Raw genomic sequence first — 24,665 nt, 5'->3', positions numbered from 1 at the left:
AAAGATCCATATTTCAATAATTGTATTCATAATATATTACGTRAAAAAAATKAATTGGGTGTATAGARGGTACRTATTTAAGCTTYACTAAATATTCAGTAATAGAATACTTTTMAAGGCYCAACGGTCGGAAAACATGATCAAAAACTCTTTTTCTGCTATTATTTATTGAAAATATGAAGTGCAACATCCGAATTCTTTGTTTCTGTTTATTTTCTTATGACAGAACATTCCCTACAAAGAGTTGAGTTGAGTCTCATTTGGCTTGATTTTTAAATACATAGATTGAAATAGATCTTTTATTCTGGCAAATGTAGCATAATATTATTGTGCTTTAATTATTCTGCAAATTAAAAGAAACGAAATAGAAAAATATTATGGCCTCATTGGTTTAAACTATTTATTTGAGTCCAATGTGATTTAATCTGAAGAGTCTGATTGGTTCTGCAATTTGATTTCGCTAATTGTAAATCGAAGAGATTATTGATTTTTGGTGTATTTTGCATCGAATGGTTATCGAATTATTGTCCAAAGCCGAAGTCGACAATATGAAAAACGCTGTTTACCTTATAGTGATATCAGATCGCTTAAACAGTTGACATATTATATGGGTGAATATGTAAGCTTTTAGATAAATACCGGGTTAGAGTTTTAAGTAAATTTAATTTTGTCAAACTAGTTTTTATGTACAACGGTTTACAGTTTATATTTACAGTACATTACATATTAATAAGTATTATATGTTTAATAGGCACTCACTTAAGTCGATAGATTGAGGTGTAAAACTTTATACTATCTCTCAATCTCATTGTTGATTTAGCTAAATTGGAGCCGCTAATACTACCTAAAGTACGCTACATATTTTTATTTAAATATATATACATTTAAACATATATACATTTTATTTACAAATTATTGAGTGAAAAAGTCATTAAACTTTAAATGCTTATTGCATTAATTATTCTCTGGCATTATCAAACTTTAGAAAATTGCTAATTTTATTCAATATTTATTGATTATGCTGTACATTTTCTTACTGAATTCTTAATAGATATACAGCATGTTGCCCTTATAAACCTATGTCGTATGGCCACGCTCTTAAAAAAATAATTCTATAATGTAACTAAACTATTCATCAGCTCAATTAATTGTTCGTATACCCCAATCTTCCTTAATCAAATCACTCGCCTTTTCGCCGATCATAATTGTGGGCGCATTGGTATTTCCACTTACAATCGTCGGCATAATGGAAGCATCCACTACTCTCAACTTTCCAATTCCATACACTCTGAGTCTTGGATCAACTACTGAATCTGGATCAGACGCCGGACCCATTTTACACGTAGATGTGGGATGGTAAATCGTGAAAGTAAAATGTCGCATACTGCACTCCCAGTACTCATCGGTATCAAACGCGTAATCTCGGCAACCCGGAAATGGTATTTTATGCGGCCTGGATCCGAATCTTTGAAAAGCTTTTGAAGCAGATACATTGAGAGCTATCCGAATACCCTCCGTCAATACTTGAATATCTTCTATATGAGTGAAGTAGTTTGGAATGATATCCGGGTGCACTTTGGGGTCTTTGGATTTAAGTCGAATCCATCCAGTGCTTTTGGGACGTAGCAAGAGCGGAAGAATTGTCCAGGTTTCAGCATTTTTCAACGGTTTATATACAGTGTTATATATGCTGTCGCGTAGACCAGTTATCTTTCGAACCTGAAAGTTACAGAAATGTCGTGGTGTCAGTCATAAGCTTTGAGCAACAGAAAATGCATTGTATGCATTTTGAAATTTTGAAATTCGATATTGGTATCATATATTCAATATTTGCTTCTTGAAGGATAGACAATATTTTTCAGCATTTTTATTTGTACTTCGTGTTTTAATTTAAGGTATTAATGTACCTGATCGGGATCACTGTTAATACTGCTCGGTGCAAAATGGAACTGGATATCCGGCCAAGTGCCCGATTCCGGTGCGTATTTTGTATTTACAAATGCCAAACCTTCCACACCACCCAATGATGTCATTGGTCCTCTTTCCTTTAGAATATATTCCATGGCAACCTGCAGCGTTTGATATCTGAAAATTCAAATGCGTCAGATGCGTGAAGATCTTTTTTTAATAAATGTTATATTAATAGTGTCATCAATCTTGAACATTTCATTTTTCTAGTAGCGAACGTTGCAAACTTTCTGCCCCGTTTTTTGTAGTTTTCGGATTAATCATTTTCTTTTACATTGCGGGCATGACTACCTGTTTTTTGTGAAAGTGACGGGATCATCCACTATAAAAGTAAGACCTCCCAATCCAATGTGATCCTGCAGATTGTATCCCACTTTTAGATCACTGATAACCGGTATTTTAAATTCTGCTAAATCTTCTTTAGGTCCTACCTAGTAATAATAAAATATTTTACATGCTCCCAAGGCAGGATTACTCTCAAAAACCTACTCCACTTAACATCAGAATATGAGGGCTTCCTATTGCTCCAGCACTCAAAATCACCTCCTTCTTTGCTTTCACGAATTGCGGACTATTGTTTCTGATGAATTTCACTCCATACGCCATTTTAGTCTTTGGATCGATCATCACTTTGGTCACCTGCGAATATAGCGCGACATGCAGGTTTGAGCGGTTTCGAACTGGACGAAGGAAAGCTTTAGCTGTGGAGCATCTTGAACCTCTTCTAATTGTACCTTAAGGAATTATGTCTTTCTTATTTCACGTTTAACTAATTAATTGATATCGTTTGTTTTTACCTTGAGATAACATAAATCCAGTCTGCATCTCTCCATTACAGTCTCGAACTTGATAGCCCATTTCTTTACCGGCCTGCAGAAATGCTATACTCAGCGGCGTTCTCCACGGTGACTCTTGGACTGTTAAATAACCCCCAGTGGCATGATAGGCACTATTCGCTAAATAAGGATTTCGGTTATCCTCCGATTTCATAAAGTATGGCAGAATGTCTTCATAGGACCATCCAGGATTGCCTTGTTCCGCCCATTGGTCGTAATCGTGACGATTTCCGCGAGCGTAGATCATTGCGTTTAAAACACTTGAGCCGCCAAGAACCTGTAAACTGATTATTTATCTATTTCTTCTTGCCACTGCAAAGTATTTTCAACATATTTAGTGTGAACTAATTTGTCATTTTAGGCTTGTTTCTAAAAAAGTCTTCAAATCTAATTCACTGTTAAAAGATCATTTTAAGGATGTAGAGTAACAATCACAATATTGTTCTGGAAAATTCAGAATAATTTCTACTTATAATAGGCATATGCTTTGTTCGCCAAATTTTGTAGATATGGCAGAAATGAGATTAGTCCCTGAATTCTAAGTATTCACTTCCAATTTTTAGTCACACTTTAGCCCATACTTTCGTGATTTCAGGTCAGAATGTTCGTATTGTTTTTTTAACTTCACGTTTTTACATTACGCTTGACTCTCATCAACATCGGAACGTAATGAACAGGAAGAGATTAAATTTCGTTGCGGATATAACATTCTACTCCCTAATATGCGTTTCATTCGAATATAAGTGTAAGAACTTTACAGATCATTGTTATGAAAGTTATATAAAGATATTTATTGCTTGAATATTTAACTTTTTTTGGAACTTAAATCATAGTTTAGCAAAGGAAATATTTACAGGATGGAAATATTTAAATTAAAATAAACTGCGAATTATGCTTATTAATTGTCAAGTAATCCACATTAGTTGGTAGTAGATATCAGCCGTTGATAATGCATACTGTTTTGAAATCAGGACATATTGTATGTATGACCTTGTAATTGCATTTTTTGCATGTTGTGTGTAGTCGTATTCGTAGTTTTTTTCTTGATATATCCGTATTTTGGCGTGCTGTTTAGTGCATGTGTGTCCATGTAAAAACCCAATATAATGTGACTTATTGATTTTGATTTTTGGTCAGTAATCGAATCAAATGGTTAGCAATTGCAACATTATTGATGCTCATAACAGAATCACTTTTCAAACGCAAATTAAATTATAAAGTCGGGCTAGAATATGAAATCTAATGGGCTTGAGGTCCACACCATGTTGAAACTAAGAATGGCTAGAAATTAAGGTTTATTTGCTTAAACTTTTATGCAATGTTGAAAGTGTTTAAATGTCAATCTCTGTCTTAGTGTTGTTTGTACATTTCTTATGCTAAATTGTAAATTTATTTCTAAAATTTATCATGTTATAATTTTGAAGAAATCACGACATACATGTATACATACATACAAGTTAAACAAGGTAATTTTTTTTAAATTAGATGTGTTCCTTTTTTGTCTGAATTAATTCAAGTAGCAATATTTATTTAATCATCAATTTAGTGTAATTTTTAGCAATTTCTCTGCAATTCCAAATTTGCCGACTGTTTAATTAATTCCTTATGCAGAAAGTGTAGATAATGATAAGTACATATAAATATGTATTTCAATTTTTGGCTTTCCATTTTCAAATATGATTTACGACCGATTTGGTACCAGTTCCACTATATCGATGTTAGTTAAGTAAAATGCTTTAAATATTTTTTAATTAATTAACTCCAGCCAAATGATTCCTTCCATTTATTCAAGTTATTACATCTACGGCAATTTTCAGAAAAAAAATAACGTTTAAAAATTTTATAATGTAATCGATATTTCATGTTCATTGTCAGACAAACTGCACAAGAAAATGAACGTTGCAGATCTAAATTTGTTCTAACTTTGGATAAATTCTGTACGCTTGAAGCTATTTTCTTTCTGTTTGAAGCCTTATGCGTTTGTTTTTTGTTTGTCAATGTTTTAATAAAAAAATTAGGCATATCAGGCAAATTCTCTACAAGATGGCAAATAAAAAATGCAAAATTTTGCAAAGCTTCACAAGATAGCCTAGTTGGACAGAAAACAGGTTTTTTGGGTCCCAACCCCAAAAGTTTAAGGATCAAGCAAATAACTGAAAACGCTTCTTTAGTTTTTCGCCCAGTTCTTTTATTTATAAGGAGACCTTAAGTTTGGAAAATCGGTTTATGAGGTTATTTATCCAAAACGCTGATTTTTAGGCCACTCTGAAAATAAACGAGATGAGCAATAAATTTAAAGACGTTTGTTTGATATATGAGGTGTGTCTAATGCTTGTAATGTTGGAATGCAAAAACAATTTTTTTTTTCAAACTGAGAGCATGTGGAACTTTCGCCAACTTTGCTTTGTTTGACCTGCCACCCTGTAGGAACTTTATCTGACACATTATCACATTAACTTTTTGCAAACCACGCGCTAATAGGAATTTAATTGCACTAAATAACGCTTCAAACTAAAAGCAATTCGCTCTAAGCAGTCAGAAGTTATCCAATTCCTAAGTTAGTCCAAAGTTGTCAGTTTAACGTTGATTTTGTTGAGCAGTTCATTTGTCTATACTTATAAATTTAAATAATTAATTATCATTTAATGATGGACTTGAAAATCCCGTTTACTATGTCGTTTTTCTGACAACATTTCTAAACCATTAAGCTTTTTCGATTCACATAGTTCGTTTTTTTATTTGAATTTTTTTATTTTTTTGTTACTTTTTTGCTTTTTGAGTTTCAAAAATTTTGAGCTAGAGACATTTGTAATCAGTTCTTTGTCCCAATTGTTTCTTAGATCTGATTATTTAATTTCTGGTGTTACTGATAAGCACTCATTGTTCGTTTAAGTAAAATCGGTGAAAGTTACAAAATCAACGCAACAGATGTTTGACTTGCCGTAATAATTAGCAAATTCCACATTTTCAACATAGTTTTACATTTAAAAACCTACGCCTTTTAAGCATAAGGATGTTGTGTGTATTTGGGTTCTTTAGCAAATATTTTACTGCTATTACAAATTTCACTTAATGCTAATTTACTGATAATTTTCTTGATTCGTTTTTCATCGTTAAAATCGAATACAATAATATCCGTTATTAAATTATGTACGTATATTAAAACTTACTTTTCCCCGAGGCCAATTGCATCGATCTCCAATCATTGCCAAACAATAAGGGGAATCGGTTGGCGGTGTTGTTTGGTACATCCAATCAAATTGAGACATTTGCATATACCTTAAAAGTAACCAAAGGTAGAATAACGCAGAGTAAAATATTTTAATGATTAAGAACACTAACTGCAACTATTATTGTGCAAGTGCTAAGTTTTTATGTTTAAAACTGCGCTTACCCGCTTAAAGTTGGTATGTCAGACACCTCATTCTCATCTCCTCCTGCCTCCAAAAGCAAAACGCTCCAATTTTCGATCTCGGATAGTCGCGAGGCTACTACTGCCCCTGCAGACCCTCCTCCTACTACTATAAAATCGTATATTGGGCTAATCTAAGAAAATCAGATTTGGATTAAAACGCATCGTTTACCTGAAACTTTGGCATTACCTTATCTACGTTGATAGGATGTGATTCAGGATCAACTGACACATACTGCATAAATAGAAGACCAGCTGCAAAAACTGGAACTAGACCTAATATGGCCAGAGGATTGAAAGACAATCCAACGGCATAGTTGGCTACTTGTCCTGCTACTGCGAATAATGGCATGACTAGTGTGCACCTAACTTTAAGTCTGAATTTAAACTTCTGCAATTTGTTTTAAGCAGAATATGCTTTCACAGGAATTGAGAAATTTAAATGTCTATATCCACATGCCCATGTTGACTTCTTGAGATAGACTTTTGGGAGTGTAGTTCCGAAATGTTACGTTTTTCGTTTGAAGCCCTAATAACTGCAAAGTAATAGATCATTGATATACGTTTCGTAAAACATACAATAAACAGTTACGTTTTGAGTCTCCACTGCACTTTTAATATACAAATTGTGCTTCAAATAGTACTCGTATTGCGGGATAGAACAATCATTTTCGCTTCTACTTCGCGTAAATCGTTGCCAATTATATGGAGGATATCTTATCGCAAATTTTTCTCCTGGTGTGGTATTATATCTAAGAATGTGTTTAATATTTACATATTGGCATTAGCCAGTAGAACAATTTATATACATACCCTGCAATAATTTCGTTTCGATGGGGCCTTAAAATTAGGTCAGTCCAATATTTATCCTGATGGAGCACTTTGAAGCAAAAGCTAGTGTCAATTTTATTACTTTCTTTATACTTTTGGGGTCCTGGATCTTTTCTGCCCATTTCATTTGGTCACAATTGAATTAGATGTGGCTACAAAAATCAACAATTGCTTGAAGTTCTCTCTATTTATCTTTAATTGGTTTCGTATTATTTTTATTTCTTTGAATAGTTCTTTGCTAATTATGAAGTTTAATTAATTGAAATACATACAAATGTCGCATATTCTCTGAAAACTAGTAGTTTTAATTTAAATAAACTTACATTGAGATTATTACTTATAATAGTAATACAGGTTTGCGGCAATTGGATTTTGTAAAATTAAAGTATTTTTTATATTTTTGCATATTTTGGACATGGCATTAATTCAAAACAAATTTCGTATTAAATTATTGGGTTTGTGACAAATACAACCGCTAAACTTACGTTTTTAAAGTAGAACTACTAACCCGTATTTCTGTATTATTTTTTGCAATGTTCATATCGATCAGCTAATTACGTTTAGCAATTATGCCTCAGCTAAGGTGATCATTCCCGACAACTGAGAGAAATTTTTGTGATGCATATTTTTTTTATTCTGCCTCGGATGGTGTATGTCTTCTTAAATTTGTTCAAGTTGGCTAATTGTTTTTTAATTATGCAGTTAAATGACTTAATTCGGTTTTAATTATGAGATAAATTCCAATTAGTGTTTGATCTTTTAACGAAAGTATTTTGTTTTTTTTTAAATGTTTTTGTTTATTCCGTATGTGTTATAACTCAAGTTCGCCAAAGCTTCATGTGTTTTTATTTATATATGTCTCACTAATAATAGACTAGACGCTCGTTGGAGTGATTGCAACAATAGAACAGTCGTCTACTTTATTATTTATGTTAATATTTATAAAGAAAGCTGTTTATTCAAATTGTTTGCAGTACTCATTGTTTCAAAAATGAATCCACGGTAAACTAATCTTGTTTAAATAAAATACGATAAATTGGTTAGCCTTTGCAACAATAGCAAAGAAAAAATCTGTTTTGCAGCTAATGTTTATGACAATTATTACATTTTCAGATAGTTGAATTTTACCATCAGTGATTAGAATACAGACATAAATTTAATAATAAGTTTTCTTAATAATTCAAGCATGAACTTTATAATTTTTTTATCTACATGCAGTTTCGTCAAAATGTTTATATTCTTTTTTAATAAGCTATTATAAGATTTAAAACATTCCTTCAACCGTCTTATTTCTTACGGGAATATTTTGATAAATTTTGTAACATCTCACCGTTATACTTGTTTGGATTAGGTTTTCAATTACTATTATTATCGCGAAATATAGTTATTTCTAAATACTGACATAAAAATACATGATTACTTCAGATTACGCTGCAAGCAATATTTGATGTAATTGGTCATACACGATAAACTAAATAAAATGGCAAATACTCATTGCAACATTAATTAACGAAATTTTGGAATATTGCGGTTTTGTAAAAATGTCATGCTTTACTCATTGAGAAATATGCACTGCTAATACAAATTACACAATCAATGCATGCAGTGCCGTTGTAAATAATACAAAGGATACAAAATATAAAGTGAAATCATACATGTATGCTTTTATATGTCCAAGTAATTCTCAATACTAATAGGAGAAAATAATTTAAATGACATTGAAAAATCAGAAAACGTTTTTCAATGGTAACGAATTTGAGGGTCTGAATGAAAAAGATTACTAAATATATTTTTACATGAAAATTAAATTATTTAGCATCTGCAACGGGAAGTAGAAAAGTTAAGGAGTGTTTCAGTTCCTTTTGTTAATATTTAAAATTTTAACGGTTTTTGCTATTGTAGGCAATTAACAATCGAAATTTTTTCTTCAAATAGCTGATTTAAGAATTATGAAAACATTTGTGTTATGCCGTTCTTAATAACAATAGTGAATAATTGTTTTATTTTGATTATGTATTTTCCTATCAAGTTTCACTATTCAAAGTTATTTTGAAGGTTTCGGTGACTATATAGTGATTTTAGTTGTTTACCTTTCGATCAGCAGCTACATATTTCCTTGTATCCATTATCACAAGTTATTTTCATTAATTTTACTAATCACAAAATACGAAAAACTTGTCAAAACACTGAAAAGGCACTTCCGATAGTTCCAAAACCACGCATATAGATTGAATTTGATGTCTAAGAGCGAGAAGAAAGGCGAAACGCGGACTTTGCTTTTCTTTCACCGGTGAAATTTTACTTGCTCTTTCTTCAGTTCCTCACAATCAATCGGAGTAACGTGCTTCGGTTCACGGAAAGGAAGAAGTGGAATCGCTAATTAGTCAATACTTACTTACAGACTTTGATGGGGGAGTAGGAAATAGTGCCTCCCTAGATTACAAAGATTATCGCATAAAATCTGCTAATTTTGTTGACATTTTTTATAACAATTTTTAATATATAATTTAAATAACGTTTTTGATTAGATAAAACATCACTGTTTTTTATGTAATTAGGCAATTGATTAATTGGAATTATATTTCAGGTTTAAAGTAATGTGCAGTGAGCATAATTTTTTGTGATCAAGTTTCAAAATCCAAGAGTCTTTAGGAAGTGCATGCCGTTTAGATCATGGTTGTATAATAAATATGCATTTCCTGCAATAGTTTGCAAATAAAAAAATGACACATTTGTATCGATGTAGAAGCAATTCAATAAATTATTTTGTCATTTTTGTGTCTCGTTTAACTAAAAAAAAAACGGAGACGACTTCAAATTTAATAAACAAGTTTGCATGGCCAGATATTAAAAGTAAAGAGGTATAATCACTTAGGTAACTTAAAATAAAGTGAAAGTAAAACCCGCAATGCATGGGCAAGTGCGCGCCTTTGAAAAGAGAGAAGAAAGGTTCGTTAAAAAGATGCAAAATTCTTCGCTCGACCTCTTAGGTACCCATGAAGGTCGTTCATTGCGGCCGAAGAAACTATTGGTTTCATGGTTTCATTGCTTAGATGATTATGGGGAATAGTAGTGAAGAATTAAAGAGTAGAAAATCATTCATTAATTCACAAAGCAATGTAAATTATCAAAAATTTTTAATTCGAAAAGCTTAGCAAATAAATTTGGTGCCTTTCTCTCACAAATGTGAAATATGTGCATTAAACACATATTCTATTTTTATACCTCTGCGTTTTTAACATTTTTATAGTGTTCACTAGGATCCTGGTTGTCATCATTGAATGAACCGTTACATATTTTTTTTTTAATTGACATACAATATTTACAAGGAAAACCAAGAGGTAACGAATAAGATAGGAAATTATAGGTAATAGACACATTTTTCACCAAAACGTCTACCAAATGCGTGTAATTTTATTAACGATTCGACTTCGATATATTATTCGGGCCTACACGTTAGGTATGCCACTTACCTGAGTTTGGAGTTGATTTTAGATATTTAATTTTCACGCACTTCATAAGTTTAACAACCAAAACATCCAACAATAAGACGTTATACGCTACAACGAATCACTTAGCTTCTGGTATTGGATTTACTTAAAGCTTTTCAAATAAGTTTATTTACTGGCGGTGCTTATTACTATATTACTGCGAATATAATCTTGCTTGGAGAAAGTGGCAAAATAATAAATGCAATTTATATTTTATTGCTTCATGGTGTTAAAAATTAAAGATAAAATGATTCAAGCCTGGCCTATTTGGTTTCAACTAGAAAATTAGTTAATTAATTTGTCCTTTTGGGGTTTTAGAAACTAATTTATTATTGGAAAACGGTGACAATTTATTAGCAAAACATTTCATATATTCTTACACGTGAAATACTATAAACAATAGTTATAGTTTTTAAGTGTTAATATAAATAAAATGCAAATTCTCGACATGGATAATAAAATCGAAAAAAATTACAGAAATATGCTCTTTATCCGGCTTGAGATAAGCAGATAATTTAAAATTCAAAGTTATTTAAAATTCCGTTGAATTTGTATTAGTGGCAATAATTAGCTTCAATATTACAAAAGTGGAAGTTAATTGCCAATGTTTTGCAACTATTGAAAAGTTCTATTCTAAAAATTGTACGTGAGTATAGCGTGGAATCACGAGTCGGCTCTTCATTTCACTTTATGTGTATGTTTGGTTAACATTGGTGAAAAAGAAAGTTGAACATTATGTAACACGGTTTTAAGCAATTGATGCGCGTTTGATCTGTATATAGAATTTGTTATTGATTTATTTAAGGAAGTTCTATGAAAGTATGCATTAAACTTTCGCTAATATCGATTGTTAGGAAGTTCCAATCACGTCTTTGAGGAAATTTGTATAAAAATTAGGCTGTAGATTATATTTTATACCGGGAATTATATTGATGATACAACTAACTACATACCACAAGAAGAAACGTATAGGTACCTTCTATGAAATATTTTTATCTTGATAATTTTGTCCGAAACCATGTTGAAATATACATTTTCGAGCTTTCTTGTGGGATAAGAGAATAATTAATTAATTAAATTTCTTGATTTTCCAGAATCTAATTGGCCAGCACAGTTAGCAAAAAGAGGAATGCTAAAAAATGTATGAAAGGATGTTTATTTCAACATGGTTTCGAACATTGGAATTGTTTAATAAAAAAATAGCTTTTTGGACGCAAAGGTTCTTCTAATTATTTCATTTATTTAGTTATTAATCAGCGGCCAAACATCTAATTGATTTTATTTGATTGCGATTTTATTCACAAGATTCCAGTTTGCACCACTTTTTTCAAACATTCATATATATTTTCATCAACAATGGTCAATAAAGTTTTGTTATCCTCTTCAACTTTTTTCGATAGAAAATGCTGGAAACATGGGCACCGCTTTAGCATTCGTAATTAAGTTTTACATATTTAATACAGTCACAAGATATTTGATTTTGAATTGACTGATTAGTGAATAATGATAAATAAATCATTCAATTACCATATTGTCATCTGGTTCGTTTTTATTGTTTTTTATCAAATTTGGTTTAATCATATTTATTTACACACAATGTCAACATGAAAAGTAATTTCTCCAAATTTTGTGTACTAATAATAATAATATATATTTACAATGTCAAAAAATATAAAACTCTGCTACAATCTACTATTTACATTTTATGAGCAAATTAGGTGTTGAGCATGAACTTTGCTGGTGCCTAATATCTACAACATCTAATACTCTAATCATTTATCAATATATTTTATTAGCTATTTTGGTTTCATTTATTTGGTTGTATTCTCAATTTTCTACCCAGAAAATAATTTCGAAACCCATGTTTCATGCATCTCAATACCAGATTGGAAACAACATTTAAATTCTTCATTATCAGAATAAGCTACCAATTGATCCTGGAAGACAACCCAGTACTAATGCGGAACTATCAATAGTGTAAATAAGGTAATCATAATGCAAAATTCTTACTTAGAGTAATTTCTAAATGAAACGAACATATTTAGTTCAAATACTGGACACTGAATGATAAGATAATTGTTTAACTAAATTTTCAAACAGATGGCGATCGCAAAATGTTTGCGATATTCCAGTATTTTTACATTGAAAATCTGCAGAAAATGTTTGTATTCTTCATGTTACTGCTGTAACTTTTCCATTTCTATATAAAATGATTTTTATAATTCTATAATTTCTTAAGTAACAACCGAACATGTGCTGAAAGTTTAAGCTGTTGAAAATTGAAACTGCGTTATCAATTCAACCAACCTTAAATAAAAGCGAAATATCTGTAGTGATTTATTTACACTACGATTCTAGTCAAATTTCCCTCATCTCTCAGCCTAGCATTAAACCTCAGTACTGGCTCAATGGTGTCTTGCAGATCTCTTTTTAGTCTCTTTCCCTTCCCCAACCAGTAACCCTTAACTAAGTCTGCTCCCTTTTCACCTATCATTATAACAGGGGCATTGATATTGCCATTTGTTATCATGGGCATAATGGAGGCATCGACAACTCTCAGTCCAGATACTCCGTAAACTCTCAAATGCGAGTCTACTACGGAATAGGGATCTTCTATAGGCCCCATTTTAGCTGTACATGAATAATGGTAGATTGATAGAGTATACTGCTTGATAAAGCAATCCCAGTACTCATCAGTGTATGGTGGTAAATGTTTACAGTTTGGTACTTTATTTTGTTTTTCGTAAAATCTCGTTCCAAATCGTTTCAAAGCTTGAGTGTTTCCATACGCTATTGCGGCTTTAAGGCCCTCACGCAGCACATTTACATCATGTGGATGCGTTAAATAGTTGTGGTAAAGAAGAGGATAATCAAGGGGATTTTTCGATCGAAGCTTGATTTCTCCACGAGATTTCGGACGAAGCATCATGGGGAAAATTCCAAATGTGTCTTTATAGTTGATGTCGGAGTAAACTTCGTTATAGAATTCATCAGAAACTCCATGTGCGCGTTTAACTTGAGTTCCTGTAAAAAATAATAATTTGAATGTTAGTACGTAATTTATTTTTGGGGAAATTGGTGTTTTACCTCCATCAGCTGCAATTGTTGTGCTGAGAATCATGAATTCCATATCAGGCCAATCGTCGGATTGATTAGCATACTTCGTCGGGATAAAACCAACAGTTTCCAATCCGATCGACGAAGTTAAAGGACCATCCTCTTTCACTGCATATCTGATTGCCGTATTTAAATTCACCAGCCGATTTATGACCTAAAATTAAATTGTACATGTTCTTGAAATATACTCAAAAGTAACTGTTTGAACCAAAGACATTAATAATCTGAGGTTTGAACCTACTAGAGAGATAGGATGATCTATAACAAACGTGACTGGTACAGCGATATGGTCTTGCAAATTTTTTCCAACTCCTGGGGAGTCGTGAATTACTTGAATTCCATGTTGTTGGAGATGTTCTATTGGTCCAATTCCACTTAGCATTAAAAGTTGGGGACTGTTGATGGCGCCTGCTGATAGAATGACTTCTTTTTTTGCTAAAACCGTCTAAAAAACAGTTATCAGTAACATTAATAACATGGTTGACGTAATTTCGTTTTGGTTCCCTTATTTTTCATATTTGGTCATTGATTGTCAAGCATATTTCTGATTAAAAAAATGTAAATATATAATTGAGAACATCTTTTGATCACCCATTCTTTTCTCAGAGGAAAAACAACTTTTGACTTACTCCAATTCAAACGCTGATTTAATATTTTTTATTAAACCTTTTTGGGAAAAAATCACAGTATATTCAGAGAAATATTTATGTTTTTTAGTGCCGAGTTTGTTGGTTATTTAGTTGAAATAACGACCCCATAATAAAAGATGAGAAAGTATTGTTATTATGAAACCCAAAACGTTATTCTGTGAAAAATCATTAAATTATGATGAACACCATATCGGTGATGAAGAAATAGGCTAAAAAGAAGGCTATATCTATATCGTCATTTACATTGCGTTTGTTAATTTATTCGACTAATTCACTTATGTTGAAAATATTGCAACACTTTTCGATCGGAAATAAAATCAACGGTGTCACCAGCACTATAACTTCTAGCCCGCAAATTTTCCATAAAAAATACTACTCACTGCTATATTAAAGAACCTTGAGAAAATTGCCTAATTTCAGCAATATTTAATCATAATCAACCACTTACGCGTTTTTGTCCATTTTTAATAAACTCGACCCCATATGCTCTTCTAGATGTAGGATCAATTAAAATTTTTGTTACGTGACTCCACAATGATAGATGGAAATTCTGTCGTAGTCTAATGGGTCTTAAAAACGCTTTTGCTGTACTACATCTGAAACCAACAGCGATTTAAAAATAATATCGGCAACTATAATGGATGATCAAACATTTTTCTTGGCGTATTCCGCTGTGAAAGACGTATTTTTTTATTATATTTGACTAACCTGGTACCACGACGCATAGTCATTTGCCATAATGCGAACCCAGTCTGTTTTTCTCCGTTTATATCCCTTATGTCATAACCCATTTCTTGACCTGCTTCAAGAAAAGCTATTCCCAAAGGTGTGTTATACGGACAATCTTGTACTGTTTGATATCCACCTGAAAAACTCATTTAGTCTACATATACGGTTGTTAATAAACTAATTTACAACGGTTTTCTATTTTAAATACTTATCTATCTCTTCTCTATCTTAATGCTATGTCCAATCTAATTCTAATTGGAACTGAAACTTCAAGCGCCTCACCTGTTGCATGATGTTTTGTATCTTTAGCCAAATACGGATTTCTTTGGTCTTCACTTTTCTTAAAATATGGCAGCACTTCTTCATACGACCAACCATCATTTCCATACTGGGACCACCTGAAAAAGGTTATTTTTATTTTATATCTATTTTATATTTCTGTTAATGTTTTATGTTATAAATTTCCTATTTAGGTATTTCTACTTTAATCATTAATAATATCAATTTTCAAAGGAGCGTGGTTTCCCGGTCGTTGTAAGGAAAATATGCATCATATCTGCAGATGTTAGTTAGGTGTACGGGAGAAACCTCAGAAAAACATTTTGTGTACAGATTGTTTTTAAAAGTATTTTTTTGTGTAATCTAAATATACCTAAACTGTGTTAAGCAAGCATTGTGCATTGTCGTTTTTCAATTCAATATCTGCCGTTTGCTCAAGAAAAAGTCCCCCATTTGGGCTTAAATTTTCAATGAGACGTATTTTAAATGTGTAAAGAGTATTTTAATTATTTCAATAACGAGCAACAAAAAGCTAATGGCAAATAGTAAAAATTTAAATGTATTTTACTCAGGTAAAATCTGAGTAAAATCTAATATTAAGAAATATTTGTTCATTAGGAAAAATTCATGTGGACAAATATCACTTCGCGAGATCAAAAGTAGCACATTGAACGCTCTCGCTTATTTTTTTATAAATTATAAGGAGTAGAACTAAGAAGGTTTCAGTACAAATAGCTTTGAGTCAACTTGATTGTTCTGGTTTAATTTATTTAAATCCAACTCTATTGTCTAAAAAAAAATTACCTGTCAAAATCCCTTTTGTTTCCTCTAATGTAAAGCATTGTATTTAAAACACTAGAGCCTCCTAAGACTTTTCCTCTAGTCCAACTACATCTTTTCTCTACCATAGCCTGGCAAGCTGTCGGTTGCGGTTCAGTCCTTGAATGTACTTATTTTATATTATTTCAATGTAATATGCCTTTACCATTATTTTAGAGTTATATTTACCGTTTTTTTGTATTTTCTTCTTATTTATATTATTTATATCATACGTTTGTATACGGTTTATATTTTATTTTCATTTTACAAGTAATACACGTATAGATACATAAAACCGTAAAATTTTTATTTTAAAAATGGTAAAATAGATATTCTCTTGTCTTTCTCTTCACGAGTTGATTTATTTGTAGATGAATGCGTCCCCAGAAAGTTTTAGTTTAAGAAACTTTAACTTTTCCTTTAAGAAACCCAACATGTACCTAATAATTCAGTTTCAGAACCAATTAATTCCTAAATTTTATTAGCTAAATATGCATTCGTTTCTTCTTTTTTTTTTGTATTTATTCATCTTGTTTGTTTAACTATGTGGTATTTAGATAATTAACAAATAATGTGATTGATTATGTTAATCGTGTTAAAACATAACTCAGCAAGATAATTTAGTTATAAATGTATGTTTTATGTTTCAGGTATGTAACGAGCACTGTTATGTAACAACGATTTACATGTAAGCCAGTAGCCTCATGTATTACAGTGACCTAGGTGAGTTTAGGAGAAAATAGTGATAGTAGATAGATCTATTATACGATCGGAACGCGTATATAGCATTAATGCAAAATTGTATAATTTCTCCTCTTACTTTATTACTCTTTTTTATTGAATTAAACTAGCAAATTTCTCTGATTATATTACCAATGATAAAGGAGTGCTGCTCAGCATTGAAATGTTTGATACGTAGTAAATATTCAATAAAACTGAGAGATTGACAAAAAAGAGAAGGTGAACCTTGCACTTACTTATATCCCCAATCTAATTTACTTTTATGTAAATATAGACTTAAAATCGGCACATCAGATATTTCGGTTTCGTGTCCTCCTGCTTCGAGCAGCAAAACTTTCCATTCCGGAATTTCAGACAGTCTGTTGGCCATCACAGATCCTGCTGATCCACTTCCAATGACTATAAAATCGTATTTTGCATCTGGATCCCTGTCGACCTTAAAATTTTAAAAATTTAAATCGGATTAAACTTAAAAATTTTACTTTAGCTTTAAAATTTTTACTGTTGTTTGTCCACTTACTGGTCGATTTTCTGGATCAAATTGATCATAATGGAAATACGTGAGAGCAGCAATAATAAATGGCAGTACTGCTATTTTTCCAGCTCCAATCAGTGAAATACCCGCTTTGACTGCTGTGGCAATGGTTGGTATTGCAATAACAGCCATTGTAAATTATTGAGTACTTTTCTGCTTAACTTTAAATCTCTTAGTCTATTTCTTTATGTGTCACTTCTTTGGCTTACTTATTTAAATATATAACAAACAGCATACATTTTTTAACACTTTAACAATCTAATATGGCAGGCATTAAAACATCTGAGAAGTCGTCTGTTATTCACAAACGTACAAAGTGTCTGTATTTGTCTACAGCTGCATGTAGTATTGACGAATTCATTAACAAATTAATTTTTTTTCCAAGACTTTCCATGTTTGCAGGCATTTTATTGTTCTGAAAATAATAAAAATATTGTTACTATTACTATTAGGTCACAGAAAATTATGGAATTTAGTAAATGACAGCGTTTCGCTCTATTTAAGAAACATTCTTATTGCAGCAGTACAAAAATGCAAACCATATAGTTTTTCAAGTGTCTATTTTGTTACGATGTATTTTCAAAAAAGTCCATGCATTTTCTTTGAACCTCATAACTAACGATAACAGTTCCTGTTTCAAATTAAGAATTTTTATATTAAAACCATTTCGTGGAAGTCGCCGGTGCAAGTATTTAAACCAGCAAAACCACAACACTACGTTAAGCAAGTTATTGTCGGTCGGTACACGGTCATTACTTTCTTTAAGGAAAGCATTTATTTTTGATTTCCGAGTTAAAACGCTGCATGTTTCAATGACAATCTTTTTCGTCCTAGTATTATGGTAACGTGTGTTGTGAAATGAATCAAAGATAAAAAGCTTTGAAATTAAACAACAAAGTAAATCATTTAAATATGCTTTAATGTAACGTATTTTTAAACCATTAGTCACTTTGATTGACTGTTTTCTTTGGCATTTTCCATTTCCAGTTTATTTTCGAGCATAATTTCTTCGATTGAATTTTATATTTAGTAGAACCAAAATAACTTTTGATTTGCTGAACAGAGAACGAACCGAATTATAATTTGTTGCACGAAGACTGAGCATGAAGTAATTTTCGCAGACTTTTCACAGGAAAATAAATGTCGAATCGTACGAATGTACGACATTCGTTCTATTTTTTATTTCATCTAAGATTTGATTTTCACTGATTTATTTAATTTAGAAAGCGCGTTCTCTCAAATGAAATCTAATCATATCACGATTTTCATAAAGCATTTAGAAATTAAGCCAAATTCCACCTCTAAATGTCTCCAATGAAATAAAATATTCCAAGTTGCCGAGCTTAATGATATACAACACATGTACAGGTGACTGCAATAACTAGCTACGAATGTAGAATAAATTGGTATTAAGGAATTATATAATGGGTACACTAATTTGCCACATTTCGTAACAGATAATTCGTGTTTCCTTTAGAATAAAATACCTAATCGAACTTTATGAATGAAAATAATTGTTCTAGTTATATGTGAAACGGTTTATTGTCATTGTGATCTTGACAATAAGAAGTGCATTTACGAATTACTCCTAATCATAATATTTCTGGTTAGGAATCTGGACAATTCTCTTTTACTTTGCGGAATCATCCAAAAACACATCGTCTCATTCAAGTAGTTAGTTATCGTGAAACCCACATTATATCCACTGGAAAAGCATGTACGAATCGTGCTCCACTTATTTTCACCAATTAGAAAAATATGAAATTAGATAATCTTTAATAACTCTTATTAAAACGCTAGCCCAGAAGTGTGCATAATCTATTTTGTGGTTAACTGGGAAAAAGGCACGAACTGAATTCGAGTATAAAATTTGAACTAAAAGTGCATTGCTAACGTATAAAAATTCAATTATCTACGTGCGACAGCATAATACGTCCAAACGTTTATGTTCTCAACTAGAATATCAACTGGAAGGTTTAAACTATCTCATCAGAACTTGGATAAATAAGAAGCTTTTGAAATTTGCCTTAAATTCTTAAGAAATATGATCATATTGGAAATACTAAATCAATTTGGAAACATAATCAGCTACAAAATTACCATATCTCAGTCAGATCATTCCTCCATCTTCCACATAACTCCTGATCAATCTAGACGATAATGCAGTTTAACTGATAACATCAACACGAAACTTTAACAATTAACAAGGTTTTTGACTGCGCCAAAATTCTACTCAATCTGTTAGATCTTTTATTTCTAACATTTTGTCTGTCTGGTCGAACATTAACAGGAGGAATTAGAGGACATAACATTAAAGGACCGAACTTATATAGACTGAATATTGTATTACTTTTCCAAGTATAGTGCGTACTGTAGCACCCTATATATAAATCGCAACCGCATTTCATTTACAATGGAATATAAAAATATAATAAGCATACTTTTCAAGATAATGATGTGGTTTAATGCTTCAGGCGTTAATTAGGTAACAAATTTGAATTAATCCTTTTAAGCTAATTAAAAATAACCTTGTCAGGGATTGCTGTACAAAGGGCGTTGCAAGAACACACTACATAATTTATTGTTTAATTGTGAATTGTATGTATGTATATTATATTAAGGAAATGTAGATTAATTTCTATTATCCCTTTTTTTAATTTCAACGTTACCATTCAATTTTTTCTTTTAGTGCCAAGAATGAATTTGAATTTTTGTTGAAATTAACTATTTTTGATTTGTATGATTGATTTATTAAATATCGTAATAAATTTCAAGCAGAATGTTGTTAGTAAACTTGAAATATATTTCGCTCGATCAAGTGCAATATGACAATCACTTTTCATTATCCAAAAGCGACCTGCATAAATATCTCAACAGTATCCTTGAAAGTACTGGCGAATAATGTTGTTGGCTTTAAACCTACTTAGACCTGTTACTATTTGTGCCTTTTTATTTATATTTATTGAAAGGCCATTATCAACGACGGTTTATACGCTGTACAAAAGGATCATTGGCGCTTATTATATTTATATTATTTTTCAAGAAAAACATAAATTCATGAAATTAGATGGTAAAATTATTGACAATTGTCACAAACTATTTTGCTTGCTGTTTGCCGTTGCTCGCGACATAAGCTTGATATGATCCATAAATAACTGTTTGTGTTAATCGATGAAGATCGATATACCCAAAATATATTAAATAATGTTTTATTTAATCAGAATTAAAATTTTAATTATGTATTTGTAGTTTTTTCAAGTCTGACGAAAACCGACACACTTAAACTCCAGAAGTCCCTCTATACGAATGTTCATTTAACGGCAAGCATGTTATGTAACAGAGACGAAATTTGTATTTAATTGGCAAATATCAATAATTTACTAAAATATACAATGGTCACAAGTGTTTATTATCATTCTATTCTTCATGCTCTTCTGCATGTTTCAATATCAATTCAGTATCTTCAACCGAACTTGATATTCAGACTTATTTCTATGGCGTTGTTTATCAGGCAAATTAAGTGAAATTGAGTTCTTTCATTCGAAATTTTGTTAACTATATTGGCGGGTTGTTAGATAATAAAAATAAAGAAATGCTGTGGCATTGACATAGTTTTGCAATGGATCAGTTTTTAGTTTTTATTATGAAATTAGCAAAGACGCTTATTGACAGATTGTTCAAATTTCCGTTTTTAGGTCGTTTAATAGGCATCGAGTTTACGAAAATATTTTTGCCATTATTTAACATTATACGAAGTATTTGTAATTTTGTAAAAGCATACCTTAAATACGTATTTTAGACTTTTCTCCAATCTCCAATCCAGCATTTACTTTTGCAAACATGTTAGTTTCCACACGCATTAATTAAAACACTTTTACATTTAATGCAATATCTTCAAGTATAGACAATTATGGTCTGTAGAAATTATTTAAATATTTTGTTCCAGATCTCTAATGACAAAGTGTATAAACATATTACATCAAACTAAATATAGCTAAATTTCCCAATTACTGTTTGTTTTGCTTGCAGATGTTTTATAGCAGCAAATATTTAACAATTTAAATGCGAAAACTGGGAAGAAGATTAAGTTGTGTTGTTAATAAAATATAATATAAATAATATAGTGTCACTTTTCGCTATTTCCTATTAACACTTGACTATTAGGACGTGCAAACGAATATAATGTGTTATTAGATTCCAGAAATATTTTTCTTATCAATGAAGAAAGTATGTTCTAACTTATTAAATAAGTTAATATATGCAATTGGTTAAACTAAACTCCAAAGCAAAAAAATGTTTATTATGGGAAATTTTCAGATCGGTAATTATAATTAAAGATGTAAATTAGTCAGTCACTGTTTACATATTTCTAAACATATTACGTTATTTTTTTATATTTTTGTACCATTAAAAATTGTAAAAAGTTGAGAAACCTTTTTAAAGCAAATATCAAGCCGGAAGTACGAAATGCAAAAGCTTATTGATGTGTTTGAACCTTTGATGTTCTATTGTTGACTTACATTTCATAATACTCCTTTCGGATTATCCACGTATAACTACAATCAACTAATTCTTTAACACTGTAGAATAGATAACTGCAGAAAAATCACAATTTTTCTTCAAACTTGCTAATCTACCAGTCACAATCGTCCACCCTGTACTACTAGCCCGTACTTCTTAGTGAAAGTAAAATAAACTACTGGTAGATATCGCGAAGACATGCACATAAGCCGCATTTGCAAGAAGGACCACCTGTGGGTGCTGGAATTGGTTATATATGTAAGGCGCTGATGACTAGCTATTATCGATTAACACGGTACCGAATTAATCATTTTTTGGTAAAATATATTTCAAGCTTAGGTATATAAAAATGGTGTCTATTGTTTTTATAAATGTTATTTAACTGAAAATACGCGGTACGTAAAATGTAATAAACCATTAAACAGACACTTAAGCGATATTGAAAAATTGCGTTTTTTAATAATTGCAAATTTATTTTAAAAGCAGCAGCTAAATCTTTCATGTTTTTTAACTGTTATGTTTACATACAATCTGCTGATACAATTTTATTGTTTAATTATGCAATTTTAAAATTTGGAAGTAAGCGGTACTTTTTCTTATGGACATATCAAAAGTTATCTTAAAGTTGAATTTAAAAGTTAGTAATTATTTGGAATTCGAATACTGACAATCTCTTACTTTCTTGTTAAAGACCCTTTCGATCAGCTCATGGACATTTTAATTTACAGTTTGTATTTTAATGTGGTTCAAAAATTAGAAAAAAATAAATTTGATTAAAGTTGATTATAATAATGAGATGCTGAAAATAAAAAAATAAAAAAAAAATTTGTAATTTTTTTTGCTATATAATTTTACTTTTAGTCATTAGGAATGGAACCCATAAGAAAGTGAACACTTAGATTTTAATTAGATTGATCATTTCTTTATCGGCAACAATAACAAAAATTATTTTTTATTGATTGAGGAATTGAACATTTTTATGGAATTATGGATAATAAATAAAATTTATTTTAAAGAAAGTTTCATATGAGTAAAAAGGGATTGAAGAGACAATGACGAAACATGCATTAATTGTTTGGTCATTTTATTAATTTTTCTTCAACTTTCAAGCCGTTTTGTTTCCAAGTTTTAAAGCATCACATATTAGTGCCGCTCATCCCTAATTACACTTATGTACAAATCGATTAACACTTAACAGTGTAACCAATTTTCCGTACTAATAGCAGTGATTATGAGATACATTGCACTATTTTCATAAGCCGAGCTAATGGTGCTTTTCGCAAAGGATATTTGAAAAGTACATCTTTGTTGCTCAATTCGGTCACATGAAGCATTTAGCGATTTCGTAAAAAATAATGCAAATTTCTGCATCAGGAACCAAATTGTTGCATATGGTGTTATGAAATGCCTCATACATATTTAGTATTTTTATTTCAGTTATTAATCATTCTATAATTGACTTTCTGTTCAATAAATTCTATCAATATCAATTGTTACATGGGTTGCACAAGGCAATTGAATATAGCTGCTGATGTCCAAAGCACTTATGATCTAATTTTTTTTATTAATGTTTTCCGAAATGGTTTTCTTGTATGTTACGACAGTCTTTTGTAAAAAAAAACATTAATGTTTTTTTGTAAAGCTTAAGAATAATTTTGATCTCTTGTTTAAGTGTCTTAATATTGCAACCTTCAGATAAATAAATTACTACCGCATATTTAAAAGGAAAGTAAGTAATCGTGACTATTAAGGATGTAATAATGGCTATCATTAACCACTAATTATTGCACTATTTCTTTCACTTGCTGTTTTGCATATCATCTGAGGGCCTACTTAAAAGGTCACTGCTGTCTTCTGCATTATTTTTGCCAATTTTAGGAGTCACACTTTTACCTAACGAAAAACAAATTTTGCCGGATATTTTCTGCGAAAGTCTATTTCCTTGGGTCCAGGATGTAGCATTTCATTATCACATGTCAATTATGCAGATTAAGGGTTTCTGAAAATACGTGATTTCTCTCAAAACACGTAAGGTTTTTTGTGATCGGGTGAGCGCTATATTCAATAATATTTATATCCGCTCTAAGTTTACGTTTCATATTTTTGAAAATAATTTTATAAAAGTAATACATAAGTTGTCAACGTTAAGTGTTGTTGATAGTAAGCTCTGATTATTTTTTACTTTTTTTACAAAAAAACACAGAATCCATGTTTTTTAAACATTTGCAGGGTATTTTTAAATAAGTTTTGTTTAATATTAATAACATTGAAGTTAAACTGCTAACTTCCTCCTTGACATATCACTCGAACAAACGAACGCGTTCTTAGGAAATGCCATAATAGAATAATGTTAGATTTCTTTTGTTTCATGGTTGTTACCTCAGCAGCGAATCAAGTCTGAAAAGTTACATCTTTAAAAAAACAATACAAATAATTTTAGATCTACTAGAAAAAATACTGTAAGGCAAATTTGTGCAATTTTTTAAAATAAAATGTATCACATGTTGTCTATTGTGGTGGCTCACTCCGTTTCTTGCAGAATAACAAAATTATAGGATTGGTGGAACAAGTGACAAAAAATTATTACTGAGATATTGTTATAATATGAATGTTTGATCAATAGAAATTTGCTTAAATTTGAACAAATTCAGTTTATAAGGACTTCATTAAATAGTGCAACTTACTAATTCTGCTTCTGAATATAACATTCTTTATATAAGAATTTTTAAAGTTTAC

The 24,665-nt window shown here is 30.9% G+C and overlaps 2 protein-coding genes across 2 annotated transcripts; both read right to left on the bottom strand.

Annotated features, from left to right (window-relative positions):
* Window positions 1-867: 867 nt before the first annotated feature.
* LOC109544217 lies at window positions 868-22,168 on the bottom strand. Its single transcript, XM_048665756.1, has 20 exons — window positions 21,929-22,168; window positions 17,394-17,823; window positions 17,110-17,309; window positions 16,118-16,252; window positions 15,317-15,432; window positions 15,014-15,170; window positions 14,754-14,901; window positions 13,897-14,100; window positions 13,626-13,809; window positions 12,884-13,562; window positions 6,809-6,968; window positions 6,677-6,752; window positions 6,407-6,615; window positions 6,199-6,350; window positions 5,975-6,083; window positions 2,766-3,081; window positions 2,458-2,702; window positions 2,260-2,399; window positions 1,908-2,085; window positions 868-1,719 (listed from the first exon to the last, which is right to left on the bottom strand). Exons 2-20 carry the CDS (start codon window positions 17,538-17,540, stop codon window positions 1,141-1,143), a joined length of 4,134 nt encoding a protein of 1,377 aa, XP_048521713.1. The 5' UTR covers window positions 17,541-17,823; window positions 21,929-22,168; the 3' UTR covers window positions 868-1,140.
* Window positions 6,582-9,257, bottom strand: LOC109544221. Its single transcript, XM_019914289.2, has 4 exons — window positions 9,138-9,257; window positions 7,030-7,199; window positions 6,809-6,968; window positions 6,582-6,752 (listed from the first exon to the last, which is right to left on the bottom strand). The coding sequence occupies exons 2-4, from the start codon at window positions 7,167-7,169 to the stop codon at window positions 6,663-6,665; spliced, it is 390 nt and encodes a 129-aa protein (XP_019769848.2). The 5' UTR covers window positions 7,170-7,199; window positions 9,138-9,257; the 3' UTR covers window positions 6,582-6,662.
* Window positions 22,169-24,665: the final 2,497 nt, after the last annotated feature.

The sequence above is a fragment of the Dendroctonus ponderosae genome, unplaced genomic scaffold (assembly GCF_020466585.1).
Source record: "Dendroctonus ponderosae isolate FM_Combo_2020 unplaced genomic scaffold, Dpon_F_20191213v2 Dpon_F_20191213_4, whole genome shotgun sequence".
Lineage (NCBI taxonomy): Eukaryota > Metazoa > Arthropoda > Insecta > Coleoptera > Curculionidae > Dendroctonus > Dendroctonus ponderosae.
This window is presented reverse-complemented; position numbering and strand designations above follow the sequence as displayed.